The 17,233-nt window shown below is 42.5% G+C and overlaps 1 protein-coding gene across 1 annotated transcript in view; it reads right to left on the bottom strand.

The window, feature by feature from the left end:
* BUB1 (BUB1 mitotic checkpoint serine/threonine kinase) overlaps positions 1–17,233 on the bottom strand; it is a 98,022-nt gene that overhangs the window by 14,719 nt on the left and 66,070 nt on the right. The window contains exons 16-19 of the mRNA XM_073672761.1: positions 16,889–17,032; positions 10,126–10,238; positions 9,832–9,993; positions 5,747–5,904 (exon numbers count right to left, since the gene is read on the bottom strand). Of these exons, the coding sequence (XP_073528862.1) occupies positions 5,747–5,904; positions 9,832–9,993; positions 10,126–10,238; positions 16,889–17,032 (577 nt within the window). The remainder of the gene's footprint in view (positions 1–5,746; positions 5,905–9,831; positions 9,994–10,125; positions 10,239–16,888; positions 17,033–17,233) is intronic.

Here is a 17,233-nt window from a genome sequence, read left to right on the forward strand (position 1 = left end):
ATGCAAGTCCAACTCGCCAGATCACAATGTGGTGTGTGAGAGCCGGAAGTTCCTTTTACAGTGCAAGTCTATGGAGTGTGAGAACAAGGCCCCATAGGCTTACAAAGTGAAAGTGACTTCCAAATCCAACATAGTCCCCAGCATGAGCCAGATGGTCCAAATTGCACCAATGTAAGAGAGAAGAGGACCGAAGCAGAGCTGGAAACCAAGGAAGAGACCGTGATCGGTAAGAATTTCATTGCAGGTACACTATACAAGTTTTACACATGTTTAACAAATAAAAAAAAAATTGACAGGAATGCTTGTCTAACCCCTTCACAACATCCACAGTACATGTACAGCGCAGCAGAAGGTGCGATCCCGCAAACCGCCATACATGTACGGCGTGACGATTGCATCGGCTCACAGATCTGGCATGATCATCAGCGGGTGTCCGCTGACAGCCTGCAGTAACGCCCACAGTCAGTGCTAATGCCAATGTCAATAGCGACACCAGCATCGATCAGCTTACACTGGGCGGGCGCTCACTCTGTTCTAAATCAGAACAACTCTATTGTGATCACCCAAATAGACCAAAAAATTATGGGGGTCTCCCATCACTGAAGACAACCTATATATAACTAGCAGTATTAAAATATTTTTTTTTATGGGTAAAAATAGATAAAATCTAAAACACAATAAAATTCAGTTTAAAAAAAGGAAATGTCAGACATTGGTTGAAGCCTAACAGGTAAGCCCCTCAAAATAGATTCCCAATAATGAGTATATAATAAGGTTGTGAATGGTCAAAAGGGCTTCAAATAGAATATTCAGTGGAAATTAATCCTACTAATATACATAATAATTAGCCAGACTCCGAGCATACATGTGGCATAAGCATACATAATCTGGACATAATATAACCCCACGAACAGATAAGACTATTTGATCAATTCACTATGGGATCCAGGATCTCAACGGTCATGCAAAAAAGGTCCAAAGTTGGACATAAACATACAGAAAAGTTCAATTAAAAAAAATGACACATGGGAAAATAGATCATAAACAAATAATCAATGAATTTATAGAACCTGTAAGGTGGCCAGAGAAACCCCTGATGAGCATTTCGTGTTCCACTTCCTCCAATGGGTGTTTATTTTATTTATTTGATCCAATAAAGAAATTATATTTTAATACTTTTGGCTAATACTCCAAGTTATATATAGGTTATCTATAGTGATCGCGTTGTGCTGATGGTCTCTGCAGGGTCACCCAGGTACGGTGGCCTGTAAATTCCTGCTAAGAGCAATGTAAAAGCATTGCAAGGTATTAGATCAGCAATCAGGGCAGGGGAAGTTGATGGAGAGACTAGGTAAAGTAAAATATATTTTATTTTTGTGATTTTATTTAACAATACATATATTAATGTAAAAACAATAAAAGTACACATTTGGTATCGCCAAGTCCGGAACGACCCGATCTATAAAACTGACCTACTAATTAAGCCCTTCAGTGAACACACACACACAAAAAAAAAAAAGTTGAGTAAAGGGCAATCAAAAAGTTAAATAGCATTTTTATTTCCATCTCTAAAAAGGTCATCTTTTACTGAAAAAATAAAGCCACCATACAGCTCCGTTAGCAGAGATATAAAAAAAAGCTATAGCTCACAATAAAGTCCCCTCCTTCTAAGCCACATTAAGTTTTCTAAGTTTAACTGTTTATGCACATCATGGGGTCTGCAAACGCGACATAGCGCCCGCTACCTATTCCAGCCAATTTTGCGCTCCAAAACTCATGGCACTCATTCCCTTCCGAGCTGTGCCGTGCACCCAAACAGTTTTCTAACACATAGGGAGTAAAAATTGCATTATCCATTTTGTCCAGTCACCCTTGTGAAAGTTAAAAATTTGAGGGTAAAAAGGAATATTTCTGTTTGAAAAATTAAAAGATTCTTTTTCCTTGCACATGGCTTTAATTTCGGTGAAGCAGCTAAAGCAGACCTTGGCAAAGTGCGGGCCACGGACAGACAGCCAAAGGACTGGGAAACACTGCACCGCGCCCTCCGTCCGCCCACTTTCTCCATCCACACTAACTGCATTGGTGGAGGAGGGGCCTCTGGCCCTTCCTCCACCAAACAACACGTGAAACAGCTGATACAATGTCATTTCATCGCGTTTGCTGTGTACTGCAGAGAGTCAGCAGACTGGAGACTGGAGCAGACAGACAGCGGAACAGGACCAAGGTGAGTATGTGGTGTTCTTTTTCTAATTTGTATGGGATGTTTGGCTGCATACAGCGAGGCTGTGGTGGTGAGGCTCGTGCTGCATATAGCAAGGCTGTGGTGGTGGGGCTCATGCAGCATACAGCGAGGCTGTGGTGGTGGGGGCTCATGCTGCATACAGCGAGGCTGTGGTGGTGAGGCTCGTGCTGCATATAGCTAGGCTGTGGTGGTGGGGCTCGTGCTGCATATAGCGAGGCTGTGGTGGTGGGGCTCGTGCTGCATATAGCGAGGCTGTGGTGGTGGGGCTCGTGCTGCATATAGCGAGGCTGTGGTGGTGGGGCTCGTGCTGCATATAGCGAGGCTGTGGTGGTGGGGCTCGTGCTGCATATAGCGAGGCTGTGGTGGTGGTGGGGCTCATGCTGCATATAGCGAGGCTGTGGTGGTGGTGGGGCTCATGCTGCATATAGCAAGGCTGTGGTGGTGGGGCTCATGCTGCATATAGCAAGGCTGTGGTGGTGGGGCTCATGCTGCATATAGCAAGGCTGTGGTGGTGGGGCTCATGCTGCATATAGCAAGGCTGTGGTGGTGGGGCTCATGCTGCATATAGCAAGGCTGTGGTGGTGGGGGCTCATGCTGCATATAGCAAGGCTGTGGTGGTGGGGGCTCATGCTGCATATAGCAAGGCTGTGGTGGTGGGGGCTCATGCTGCATATAGCAAGGCTGTGGTGGTGGGGGCTCATGCTGCATATAGCAAGGCTGTGGTGGTGGGGGCTCATGCTGCATATAGCAAGGCTGTGGTGGTGGGGGCTCATGCTGCATATAGCAAGGCTGTGGTGGTGGGGGCTCATGCTGCATATAGCAAGGCTGTGGTGGTGGGGGCTCATGCTGCATATAGCAAGGCTGTGGTGGTGGGGGCTCATGCTGCATATAGCAAGGCTGTGGTGGTGGGGGCTCATGCTGCATATAGCAAGGCTGTGGGGGCTCATGCTGCATATAGCAAGGCTGTGGGGGTGGGGGCTCATGCTGCATATAGCAAGGCTGTGTTTTCGGGTTCAAATGGTATATAGGGGGATCTTGTTTATGGGCATAAAAATTCAATTTAATCATTTTCAATATTCTCAAATATCATATTTTTCAGATTATAAGACGCACTCCAACCTCGCCCCCGAATTTGGGAGAAAAAAGGGGGCGTGTCTTAAAATGTGTAAGTATCTTACCTGGGGGAGGGGGGCGGCGTAGTGATGTCACAGGAACCAGGGTCGCTGATTCATGAAGTCGGGGGCAGCGACAGGAGGAGTGGGGAGATGCTGCGGGCCCCGTCCTCTTAGAAGACGTCGGAGCTGGTGAGCGGAGGTCCACTCAAGTACATATCCCTGTGATGGGCTTTGGAAAAGAGCTGCCGGAGGCGGCGCATGCGCAGATAGATATCGGCACGAGATGCGCAACATCATCCCACTCCTGCCATCGCTGGTGACCCGTGCTGCTGTGACCACCACCGCCATTCCCCCAGGTAAGCTACTGTTAAAACTGATAAGGCGCACCAGCATTTTAATTTAAAAATTCTACCTATTTTCCACCCCAAAATTTGGGGTGCGTCTTCTAATCCATAAGATACAGTAAATGCAAATCAAATCATAGTACTGGTAAAGTTACATCGAAGTACAACAAGTCACGGAAAAAAAAAAAAAAAAAAAGTCTCAGGTTCACTGGGATATGTTGAAGAGTTGCAGAGTTATAACCTCATAACGTGACACTGGTCAGAATTGTAAAATTTGTCCTGGTCATGAAAACATGTTTGGGGTTGAAGGGGCTAAAAGGTTTGTCTGAGACTTAAAACCACATCATATTTCTCATCTAATGTAACCAATTAACAGTCTTTAAAAAAAAAACCTCTACCATTAGATACAGTTGCTTCCAGTTTCATTTATTTTTTAGCTTCTGATGACCCTCACTTTATTTAGAGCAGGGTACTCAAACACCTGGCACCGAAGCTCCGTTGTGCAGCCCTCGGGCCCCTGTGACGATCACAGCCGGGTCCGGGGACCGCCGTATCAGCGCTCTTTCAACGGAGCTTCGGTGCCAGGTGTTTGAGTACCCTGCTCTAAATAAAGTGAGGGTCATCAGAAGCTAAAAAATAAATGAAACTGGAAGCAACTGTATCTAATGGTAGAGTTTTTTTTTTAAAGACTGTTAATTGGTTACATTAGATGAGAAATATGATGTGGTTTTAAGTCTCAGACAAACCTTTTAGCCCCTTCAACCCCAAACATGTTTTCATGACCAGGACAAATTTTACAATTCTGACCAGTGTCACGTTATGAGTTGAAATGTATTCCGGCAAAGACACCGGCTCTGCACCGTAATAACAGTACGGCCAATCAGAGGCTGGTGACTGACGTCAGAATATCAGTTGCGGTCGTGGATGAAGTCACTGCCATACACCTCCCCAGCTGTAGAGGAGGAATAATAAAAAATGTTTAAAAAAAGGGTGTAAAGAGCGATAGAGAATGTAGGACATTGTTACAAGTACAACAAGATGGCGACATTATTACTTTAAGGGGCAATAATACTGTATGGGGCAGATTGGGAGGATAAAAGAAACAAAAACCAACACCGGAAAGCATTTTTTTAAAAAAATAAATAAATATTCAAAATAAGGTATGAAAAACTAACAGAAAAATATTTGCCCACTAAAAATGCTGTTCTATGTAAAAACTGAAGTAAAAAAAATAAATCAATAAATAAAACAAGACCTGTACCACAACCCACATGATAAACATTGAAAATATAAAATATGTCCAGAAATGATCAAAAAGTCATAGAAAAATAATGTTATCACTGAAAACATCTTCTCCAGCAAAAAACACGGCCCTTCATATTCAAAGTTTTTCTATGTGTGCCCCATTTATCTTGAGTTTGAGACCCCTGGCTTAGAGGAACAAAACAGTGATTTGTTTTAGCTCTTCCATTTTTTAACTCTACACTTCGCTCTTTCACTGGAGGGAATATTTGTGCACTCTTCTGCCGTCAAAGTCATCAATGCCATCTTTCCTGGAGTCCAGCTCTTCCTCCAACTAACTGAGTGCTCAGTCTTCTCAGTCAGCCCAAGCTCCCTCCAACATTCCTGGGTTCTAATATGCAATTTGGATGGATGGATGGATTTAGCATTGCACACAGTGAAATAAAATACTGACTTGAGCCTTCTGTCTACAACCAGACTGGTGCAGGAGATATATGCCTGGATATGGGCAGGAGTTGTTGTGCAAGACAACACCAGAAATGAACTTTTATAAGTTATAGTCAGAAGTCCATAATTCACATGCATGTTTTGTGTGCTTTTAATGGGAAAAAAACGTTCAGCGATTATAGTTCAAATTGGACTATTCACATATCCCTGCATTAATAAAAGAAGATTGGAACGATAGGGTATTAAAAGCATTTATGAAAATATGTCTTTTTTGTTTAAAAGGAAAAACTACTGAGTAATAGAGCAGAGTAGCTGCCAAGACACATAGCAGAAGACATGACACTTAAAGCACTTACTTTTCGCCCAGGGCAAAGTTGTCAGGTTTGATGTCTCCATGGATGATACTGATGTCATGGAGTTGCTCAACAATGTATAGGATTTTGATTGCAAAGTACATAACAAGTGGCCCTGGCATCACTTTATCAGTCAACTTCTTGTACAAATTAATCGCATTCTAAAATTACAACATATCAAGACCAATGTTAACCAAATACATACAATACATGAGCAACAGAAACTGAATTGTTGGGTTATACTTCAAAGTATGGGAACACAATTTTGCAGTGTTATCCTGCGGTCAGTCCTACATCTCATTATTACTGTCTGAACAAGCCAAAATCGTATAAAGCCGTTAATAATAACAGCTTCATTTCAATGGTACAAAGGCTCCTAAAGAGGTTTATTAGCTTAATAAGGACCATATACTACAGAACGCCTGTTTTAGGCTATAAACCAATGCCATTATAAAATATAAGGCGACGCTGGTTTAACCCCTTCATAACGGGAAACTTTCCGAGCCATAACGCTTATTTTTCCGTCCACGTATCCCTATTAGGGCTTGGTTTTTTGCAGGACACCATTCATTTTATCATGTGATGCTTGGTTTTTTGCAGGACACCATTCATTTTATCATGTGATGCACTGGGAAGCAGGAGAATTCTAAGTGTTGAAATTGCAAAAATAGTGCAATTCCAAAATTATTTTCTTTTTTTATTTAAATGGTGACTTTTCGGAATTCGCCAATATGTCGAGACATGTAACTTTAAATTTTCGGAATATGGGGCTTCTTTTTTGCACCCTGAGCTGACGTTTTTATTGATCCCATTTTGGGGTAGATCGCCTCGTATTGTATTTTATAGCAATGTTGCGGCAGCCAAAAAAAAAACTTAATTCTGGCATTTCACTTTATTTTCTCGTTACGTATTTTACAGATCGGACTAATTTATTTTATATTTTGATAAATTGGACTTTTACAAATGCAGCAATACAAAACTTGTGGTTTATTTTTAATGTGGCAAAAAGGGGGTGATTTAAACTTGTTTTTTTCCATATTTAAGAATATTCCCCCACTTAACTATTTGTTAGTCCCCTTAAAGAAAAAGACTTGAAGCTGCAATCATCTGATCCCTTGTACTATACACAGCCATGCATCAGCACTGCTATGTATATCGAAAATGGATGGAGCAGTACTGATTTGCACCATACTGTATAGGTTTTTCAGGAAATCTCAGACACACAAGTTTTATCATCCCTTCCAGTACCCCTTGTTCTCCTTTATGCTGAAGATAATTCTTAATGACATTGGCTGTATATTTGGGGTCGTTGTCATGATGGATAAGTATCTGCCTGTATTAAGCAGCATTGATGACACTAAGAAATGAGCTATGTTGCTAAAAGTAGATGCACCGCTTGGCCAAGTAAAGTTAGTGCAGCAAACTAAAGACATACTTTCCCACTGAAATCAGAAGATGTCCAGCAGTTCCAGCAGCTCAGACCTGACAGCCAGTGGAACCCAGCTATACCCATCTACTTTTCAGAAAACTCCAGCTAGAACTTGTCTTCATGGAAGAATTGCATTCAAAAGACATAACTTCAACATGGACACAAGGCCTAATGACCGAACAGAAACTGGGGTAGAGAAAAATGGAAGTAGGTGCTCTCTTTGAATGTGAAAATGTTAAAAATTTGTGTGCAACAGAAGAAGCTTTGTTTGCCCAAGGGCTGGAGAACAGTACAATAAAGAGTGTCTGCACGCAACAGTGAAGCATATTGGAGGTTCCTTGCAAGTTTGGGGCTGAATTTTAGCCAATGAAGTTGGGAATTGGGTCAAGATTAAAGGGAATTTGTCACCCCCTGGCACTTATCTGACCTACTAACATTTTCCTCCAGTCCATGTTCAGTGTACAGCAGGGATCTTGTGTGCAGGCGAGTCACTGACTTTTGCTCCATTGACCTCTGGGTTGCACAACACTAAGGTTCGCTCCCCACTTCCTAGTATCGTCATATATATATTTTAGTCCCCAACGATGACGATACCAGGAAGTGGGGAGAGAACCTTAGTGTTGCGCATGCCGGAGGTCAAGGGAGCAAAAGTCAGTGACTCGCCTGCACACAAGATCCCTGCTGTACACTGAACATGGATGGGAAGAAAAAGTGCGCTTTGCATAAAAGGTGAAGTGCACAGGATCAGGCCGCCAAAACTTCACATCACAGGGTACTAATGTGCAGAGGCAGGATACATTGTAATAAACACAGTAGGCAGGGATTTCTTCCAGGCCCCGGGCCCGCGAGCCATAACATACTTGACTTGAATAAAAACAAGCTTCACAGCAACAAGACCTCTAATATGAGGCATACATTTAGGTAGAGATTTACATTTCTATCACCTGTATGCCCATATTAGAGGTCAGATAAGTGCCAGAGGGTGACAGATTCCCTTTAATGATGTTCTGTATGCTGAGAAGTGCAGGCAGATACTTATCAATCATGCAATATCAAAGAGGTGTGCTTAGTTTTCAGTTTATGTAGAGGCAGGACAATGACCTTAAACACACAGCCAATGTCAGAAAAATCCTGATAGGTTTCCTTTAATAAGTAAAACTACAGGCATTAACAGGTTCGCGCTGTTACACTGATTAAACAGATACCTGAAGTGAAGAAATCAGTTCTTGCGGTGTTCTGGCCTCAGTCATTATTCTGGGCTTAAATGACAGGTCACTGATCTGCCTTTTCTTTTAAATACTGCGCTTGCGCAGTTAATATTGTGGTCTTTAATAAAAATAATAAAAAAACTGGCTCCAGCAAAATGACGGCACATGCGCAGTAGCATCTATCTGCAAACAATGCTCTTAATCTGCTCAAGCCTCACCCCCGCAGTATTTAAAATAGGAGGCAGGTCACTGAAGGATCAGTGACCTGTCATTTAAGCCACAGTACTGATGAGGCCAGAGCACCAAAAAAGACCCGCCCACAGGCCCGCCCCAGAGCATGAGCATCTTATTAACGCAAAACTACAAACACAGATTAAATAACCACAAGACGGATTCTTTCAACCCAGGTATCATTTTAATCAGTGTAATAGCGCCAACCTGACACTGCCTGCAGTTTACTTAGCAACTTTTTATAACAGGTTTCCTTTAAGAACAATCTTCTGTGTAAATGAGAACAAAGTCCTGGAAGGGATATGGCCTTCATAAAGCCCTGATCACCATCAAGTCTGTGTGAGAATATATGAAGAAACAGATGGATCTGCACAAGTCTATATCCACAGAAGATCTGTAGTTTGTTTTCAAAGATTTTTGGTACAACCTCCCTGCGGAGTTCATTAAAAAAAAAAATGTGTGCAAGTGATAAGCGTACGTTTAAAGAATTGATGTTTTGAAGGGAATGGATAGTCCCACCAATAAATTTGATTTAGATTTCTCTTTTGTTCATTCACTTTGGATTATGTTAATTAATAAAAATAAAACTCTTCTATTCTTGAAAATATTTTAACTTTGTAAAAGATTTTACCAGTTATAGAAAAAAGCTGCAGAGTAATGACTATACATGAAAATATTTAAGAAGTACAGGAATATAAAATTAAAAGAAAACAGCCAACTGGTATCATGACAAAGTCAAAAAAATTTAATTTGGCAGCCCCACAAATCAAAAAGCTAGGAATATTAGGCACCACATGCATAGAATTACTAAAGAATGTCCAATCATTTAAGACCAAAACACACTGGCTGTTAAAATGCAGGGCGGTGGAGTCGGCAAGCCAACCCTCCAACTCCACCGCACTGGTCATTACTGAGCATGTACATAAAGTGCAGCACAGATTCATCTCAATTAAAAGCCGAGATCCTTAGATCAGGAACAGAACAGACATTTATAGGACATTTCGCAACTTTACCAAAATTCTTATGAAAATATTTACAGCACTTAACTACTGAACCCAATTTATTACATATTTTAGGAGTCTGAGCCAGTCCATTTTATACAGACTGCACCAAAATGAGCACCAACTCCTCAGCTCTGGTTAAAACGTTAAAATTAAGATGCAACAAATGTTGGCTTTACAATACATATTTGCACCAGGAATTACAGGGGGATCTCTCACCAGTAATGACCCATAACGGAACAGCTCTCCCTCCAGCACACTGCCATTCTGAAATATGTGTGCAGAATGGAAAGTGATATACAGATGACGTAACTCTGGCTTTATTCGTTGTGAAATCTGTGTTCCAATGTAGAACTCCCATGGCTTTCCCGGCTTCTGAACCTGTGAATAAAACAGGATGTGGGGTTTTTTTTTTTTTTTTTATTTTTTTTTTATAGCTCATATTGACACAAAGTTACAAGAACCGCTTCTCATTCTCCGCATAGCACAAAATACATTGATTCCTGCAATTACCTTCAAAATCACGTTCTGGTTGCTCTCTTGGTGATTATCAGATATGGATGCTTGATACACATGTGCAAAAGCACCTTCTCCAATTAAATGATCAATGCAAAATGATTGAGAACCTGAAAAATAAGAGTCAAAGTTAATAAGATTTGCATATAATCATGGCAGACAAAAGGTTCATCAGACACCTATCTACCATATTTTTCGGACTATAAGACGCACTTTTTTCCGCCAAAATTTTAGAGGTGAGTGGGGGGTTTCTTATAGTCCAAATATATATAGGTGCATCTCACAAAATTATAATAATATCAAAGTTAATTTAATTTCTTCAATACAAAAAGTGAAACTCATTATATAGTCATTACAAACAGAGTGATCTATTTCAAGTGTTTATTTCTGTTAATGTTGATTATGGCTTACAGCCAATGAAAACACGAAAGTCATTATCTCCGTAAATTAAAATAATTAACAAAAAACACCTGCAAAGGCTTACTAAGCATTTAAAAAGGTCCCTTAGTCTGTTTCAGTAGGCTCAACAATCATAGAGAAGACTGCTGACTTGACAGATGTCCAGAAGGCAGTCATTGACACACTCCACAAGGTCTCAGAGTTCCAATTTTCATTTGGAAATCAAGGTCCCAGAGTCTGGAGGGAGAGTGGAGAGGCCACAATCCAAGCTGCTTGAGGTCTAGTGTGAAGTTTCCACAATCAGTGATGGTTTGGGGAGCCATGTCATCTGCTGGTGTAGGTCCACTGTGTTTTATCAAGACCGAAGTCAGCACAGCTGTCTACCAAGAAATTTTAGAGCACTCCATACTTACCTCTGCCGACAGGCTTTTTGGAGATGGAAATTTCATTCTCCAGCAGGACTTGGCACCTGTCCACACTGCCAAAAGTACCAATACCTGGTTTAAAAACAACAGTATCACTGTGCTTGATTGGCCAGTAAACGCGACTGACCTTAACCCCATAGAGGATCTATGGGATAATGTCAAGAGGAAGAGGAGAGACCCTAGACCCAACAATGCAGACAAGCTGAAGGCTGCTATCAAAGCAACCTGGGCTTCCATAACACCTCAGCAGGGCCACAGGCTGATCGCATCCATGCCACGCCGCATTGATGGAGTAATTAATGCAAAAGGAGCCCCGAACAAGTATTGAGTGCATTTCTGAACATACATTTCAGTAGGCCAACATTTCGGATTTTAAAAATTTTTCAAGCTGTTGCTATAAAGTATTCTAATTTACTGAGATAATGATTTTTGTGTTTTCATTGGTTGTAAGCCATAATCATCAACATTAACAGAAATAAACACTTGAAATAGATCACTCTGTTTGTAATGACTATATAATATAGGAGTTTCACTTTTTGTATTGAAGAACTGAAATAATTTAACTTTTTGATGATATTCTAATTTAGTGAGAAGCACCTGTATGGCAGTGGGTGGTGGAGGCGTGTGGGGGGAGCAGCAGTGGGGGTGAGCAGGGTACAGAAGACAGAAGCCGCCTGCTGCAGCATACACTAAGCCCGCTACTAAAGAAAATTAATATTCACTGATCCCCACGCCCATGGGCATGGAGAGCAGGTGAATATTCATGTTCCTCAAGAGCACACACACACTGTACTCGCAGCAAGGCTCCTGCTGCGCTCAGCGGTTACGTGTGCCCGCTATTAAAGACCAGGAATATTCACTACAACCCACTCCCATGGGCATGGGGAGTAGTGAATATTCATGCTCTTTAATAGCGGGCACAGTGACCGCCGGCTGCAGTAGGAGCTGAGCTGTGGGTACAGTGTGCGCGCTATTAAGGAGAGTGAATGGTCACTGCTCCCCATGCACACAGTCCCAGCATGGGGAGCAGTGACTATTCCGGCAGAGCCTATCAGTGTGAGGGCGCATGGCAGTGACACCATGCGCTGCTCACACAGTGAGATCAGTGTCGGCAGCAGAGCAGCATGCAGCGCTGGAGCAGAGAGGAAGTGAGTATAATTGTTTATTTTTTTGTGTGTGCAGCGTGATGGTGACCAGGGGGCGCCAAGCATACCAGGATGAGGGGGGAGTGCCATGCACAGCGGGAGTGGAGATGAGGGGAGTGCCCTGCACAGCGGGAATGGAGATGAGGGGAGTGCCCTGCACAGCGGGATTGGGGATGAGGGGTGCGCCCTGCATAGCGGGATTGGGGATGAGGGGTGCCATGGATACTGGGATTGGGGATGAGGGTTACCATGTATACCAGGATGGGGATGAGGGGTGCCATGCATACCAGGATGGGGATGAGGGCCACATATAACAGGATGAGGCGGGCCATATATACCAGGATGGGGAATATTAACAGAATTGGGGGACATTACCCCTATAACAGTGTCATCAGCAGGCCCCCTCCCTCTTTTTTTAATCAAATTTTTTTTTTATTAATTTTTATAAAGATTTTCACAAAGGTAAAAATAAAAATAAATAAAAAAAACAACCACCAAACAAACATTGGAGAAACAGTTCTCCACCTCCAACCTTAAGGAGCATTAAACATGAGTTATTTATACATCTTGGCTCTGCAAAACCAGCATAATTAGATGAACAAATATTTGAACATCGCAACAATAGTCAATCCAATTACATATAACTTGTGGAATACTAATAACATTTTAATTAATTTTTAAAGAAGTTTAATTTGAGGCATCATATAAACGTAACTCAATGCAAGCCCAGGCGAAATCTCATCAGTTACCTAGATGTCAAACCAGAGCCATCAATCCATAGACCCTATATCTTGTCAAATTTAGAGATAGCATCTCTTTTTAGGTATATGCCTTTTTCCAAATTTACTAGCCAGTTAACTTTATCAATAAATTCTGATATCATAGGCTCCTGATCTGCTATCCATTTTTGGGCTAACAATTTTCTTGCCATATATAACATATGTGCCACCGCAATTTTGCCGTACTCATCAATAGTCAGATCTTCAACATATCCCAATATACATACTAATGGTGAAAGCTCTGTCAATTGAATAAACCCTGTTAATCATTGCTACAACACTCTTCCAAAAGGACACCAAGTTAGGACAGTTCCACATCATATGAAGAATATCTGCTTTGTTAGTTTTGCATCTAGGACAGTGTGGACTTGAACAAAATCCTATGTTAAATAAGAATTGAGGTGTCCTGTATACCTGGTGTATCACATATATATGGGACAGTCTATGGGATTCACTTAAAGACAGCTATGGAACCCTTTCCAGTATAATCTGACCAGTGATTTTCCTCTATGGGTCCCAATACACTCTCCCATTTCTCTTTTGATCGCATCGGCTGGTTTGTCAATATAATGTCTAAGAGAATGTTATAAAGTAATGAGATCAGTCCACGAGAACTGTGTAGATTAGCTATTCTCTATATTTATTGAGTTTCGGCGTACTCCTCCTTCCAAAACAATGCCTTCCGCTCGATATGCGTGCCTAAATTGTAAGTATTTATAGAATTCAGAGTGAGGTAACCCATATTCGTTTTGCAGCTGTGAGAATTCCTTAATCACATCACCTATCATCGTGGAAGGCTCCTAGAAAATGAATTACGTGTAAGGACTAATTCTATTTTCTCAAAACGCCTTCCACGACAGGACTGGAGGAATACCAACGATATTTCATTAGGGAGGGACAATAGCTTGGAGGACTTTCCTACCAAAGGCTAAATCCCTACTAGATGATAGATCTAATCAATAATGGTTTGGAGAACGTGTGAAGGGAAGACCACGTAGCAGCCCTGCATATCTGCTCTGAAGATGTGCCGCTCTTTCGGCCCAGGAAGCTGATGTAGATCTGGTAGAATGTGCCTTCAGAACAATCGGTGGCGCTAGCTCCTGGTTGATGTAGGCTTCGCTGATCGCTTTCTTAATACAGTTTGCTATAGTGGATTTAGCAGCTTTCCTTCCTCTGTGTTGGATAAAGAGATTCTGGTCCAATCTCCAAGACTCGGTTTGTTGAAGATAGTGCAAAACAACTCTGCGGACATCTAGGAGGCGGAACTCTGCAGCTTTCGAATTAGCAGGGTTCTGACAGAAGGAGGGAAGGATGACTTGAGAGCGATGGAAATCTGAAACCACGTTCCGGAGAAATGAGGGATCCAGGCGCAGTTTAATTCTATCCTCGGCCACTTTCATATAGGGTTCTCTGAGAGGGCCTGAAGGTCTCCCACTCTTAGGGCTGAAGTGATGGCTACTAAAAAGCCGTTTTATAAGAAAGATTGTATCATGCCAGAGGATAGGGGTTCAAAGGGAGACAGTGTTAGACCTTTGAGCACCACGTTAAGATCCCAGGGTGGAAAAGGAGTCTGAATTCTCGGATGAAGTCTGAGTGCCGAAGTCATAAATCTCTTGATCCATCTGTGAAAAGCCAGATCTTGATCGAACACAGAGCTTAGGGCCGAAACCTGCACTTTAAGAGTAGTAGGTTTAAGTCCCAATTCCAATCCCCTCTGTAAAAAAAAAAAAATCAAGAATCCGAGCTATGTTAGGGTGTAGGGGATCAGGAGTATCCGGAGTACACCAGGATAGATATTTTTCCCATATATGGTGTTGGTAACTGGTTTCCTACTTTGTTGAAGAGTTCTTAAGACTTTCTCCGAGAGACCTTTGGATTTTAGGATCTCAGCTTCAGTAACCAGGCTGCAAGGTTTAACCACCGAGGGTCTGGGTGGAATAGAGGGCCCGGTGAGAGAAGATTGTGGACCTGTGGAAGTATCATTGAGCCATTCAGGCAGAGCTCTAAGATTGCTCCGAACCAGGGGTTTAGAATCCAACCTAAAGAGCGGAGAGTTTCTAAGGCTTTGGACACATGAAGATTGAGGGTCACAAACGAATGGGAGACAATCAACATGTCGTCTAGATATGGCATTATACAGACACCTTGGGTTTTAACACAATGACTTCTGCCATAATCTTTGAAAACACCCGAGGTGCTGACGAGATGCCGAATGCAAATACGTTGTACTTGTAGTGTTTCATCACATTGTTCCGGGAGATTGCATAGCTTAGGGACTTCCTGTGGGATAGATGGATTCGTACATGGTAATATGCATCCTTTAAATCTATTGTTGTCATCACATAGTCTTTCCCTATTAGTGGGATAATTGATCTTATGGATTCCATCTTGAATCGTCTGTACTTTATGTGATGATTCAGGGACTTCAGGTTGATGATGCGAGGGGTTCCTGAAGGTTTCCGTATTAGAAATAGTTTTGAGTAATGACCCGTCCCCTCCCTGCCAGGGGGAACTGGATATATTACCCCAGAATCCAGAAGGTCTTGTAGACCGACTGATAACAGATCTTGAGCTCCCTGAGAAGGAAGGGAAGTTACCTTTAGGACCTGAGGGGGACAAGACTCAAATTCCAAAAGAAGACCCTCTTTGATGGTATTGAGGATCCACTGGCAGGAAGATATTGCCTGCCACTGGGGAAAGAAGCCCGAGAGACATCTGGGTTTCCATCTAAATCTCCGAGTGACGCGATTCAGATGAAACCCCAAGGGATTCATTCACTATAATGAGGCAGCAGAGTTACTCTGGACTCAATCTGGTCTCTGTTCAGTGGAGTCTTTTTCAGAGGTGCACAAAACTGTGGCCGACTGCTCCATTATGCACGCTTAAAAAGACGGACACTACCGGATCACAGGCCAGACGGCGTCCACAGTGCCTCTATCTGCCTCATTCCGTCTGAATCACACATTTCAGAGATTTACATGGAAACTCCAATGTAAGCGCTCAGCATAGAGCACAGGACAAATGTGAGCCGAGCCTTACTGCCATGTTTAGAAAGCAGAAATTTACCTTTTTATCTTGTCCCAGGATGGGACATCAACTCTACCTGCCATGATCACTGATCTAATACTCTGCAGTGCTTTTTCATTGAAGGGTATTCGCTCACACACAGGCAGGAGGTGTGTCAGGTCCTGCTCTCAGCATGAACTTAGTGGCCACCATACCTGTGTGACCCAGCAGCCATTTTTTTGGTCTGGGGTCACCATGGACAACGCCATCGCAATTATGTTGAGACGATCAGAGCAGACAGGGAGGTTCCTCCCTCTGCATGCCAATCAATGATGCAGCTGTCAATAGTGACAGAGGGGTTAAAGGCCCGCGATTTGTGCTAGCATCGATAATGGGGGGTTGCCACAGGATGTCCGCTAGGATATCTAGCTGACGCCAGCGGATTATTGGGCCACATCTGAGTGAGCAGATGCGATAGTTGTCCCATACATGTATGGCGGTTTGAGGGAACGCACCTCCCACAGCGCCGTATATCCTTAACAGGAAGGAGGTGGCACAGTTCTGAACTTTTCCATAGATATTCTTTTATTCAAAACTGTGGCCATCTACATTTCCTTCCGCATGAAGCGGCCTTTTTAGGATTGGACAGGGTCAGTGGGCTTTAAGTACATGCCCACAAGTTTTTATCTACATTCGGCTACTATGTGCAGGAATGTTGTGCAGGAATGTAGTGTTCATAACGCAAACATGTGAATACGTCCTCTAAGCATCAGTCTACAATTACAGACAATATCGCTCGCCACCAGACTTTTAATGCAACAAATTACGAATATCAGTGCAGCGCTATCACAATGATCTGATGTAACGGATATGATGTATTTAGCAATTGTTCAGAGCGAAATTTCTGCCAACCTCTACAGTACTTTATAGCACAGATTTAAGCACGTACATTGTGGATAGGCTCAACATCAGACAAGTCAGGTTATAAACTAGGAACCTGTCTTACCAAGTGTTACTTTTGTTTTCAACTTAAATGATGGCAGATTTGTAGGCCACTGATGGTAAGTGCTCAGGGCGCTAAGGGGTGTGGGTAACCGAGACAGTAAACTGGTGAGCAGGTTGTCATCCCAGGCATTCTCTATTACTTGCTCTGGTGAAAGGGGAAAAAAACAATAACAAAACAGTTGTCAACAACTGGAAAGGAAAATGTAATATATTAGTTAGACAGACTGACAAAACACACATGTGCATACAGCCCAAGGCTTTCCATAGCCTCCCTGACTGATGGGACTACAAGCTAGTAATTTCTTATATGATGAGGCAGCTGTCACAATGCCTGCCGTATGACAAT

Source organism: Phyllobates terribilis, unplaced genomic scaffold (assembly GCF_046119375.1).
Source record: "Phyllobates terribilis strain yellow unplaced genomic scaffold, ASM4611937v1 Scaffold_3__8_contigs__length_932513732, whole genome shotgun sequence".
Lineage (NCBI taxonomy): Eukaryota > Metazoa > Chordata > Amphibia > Anura > Dendrobatidae > Phyllobates > Phyllobates terribilis.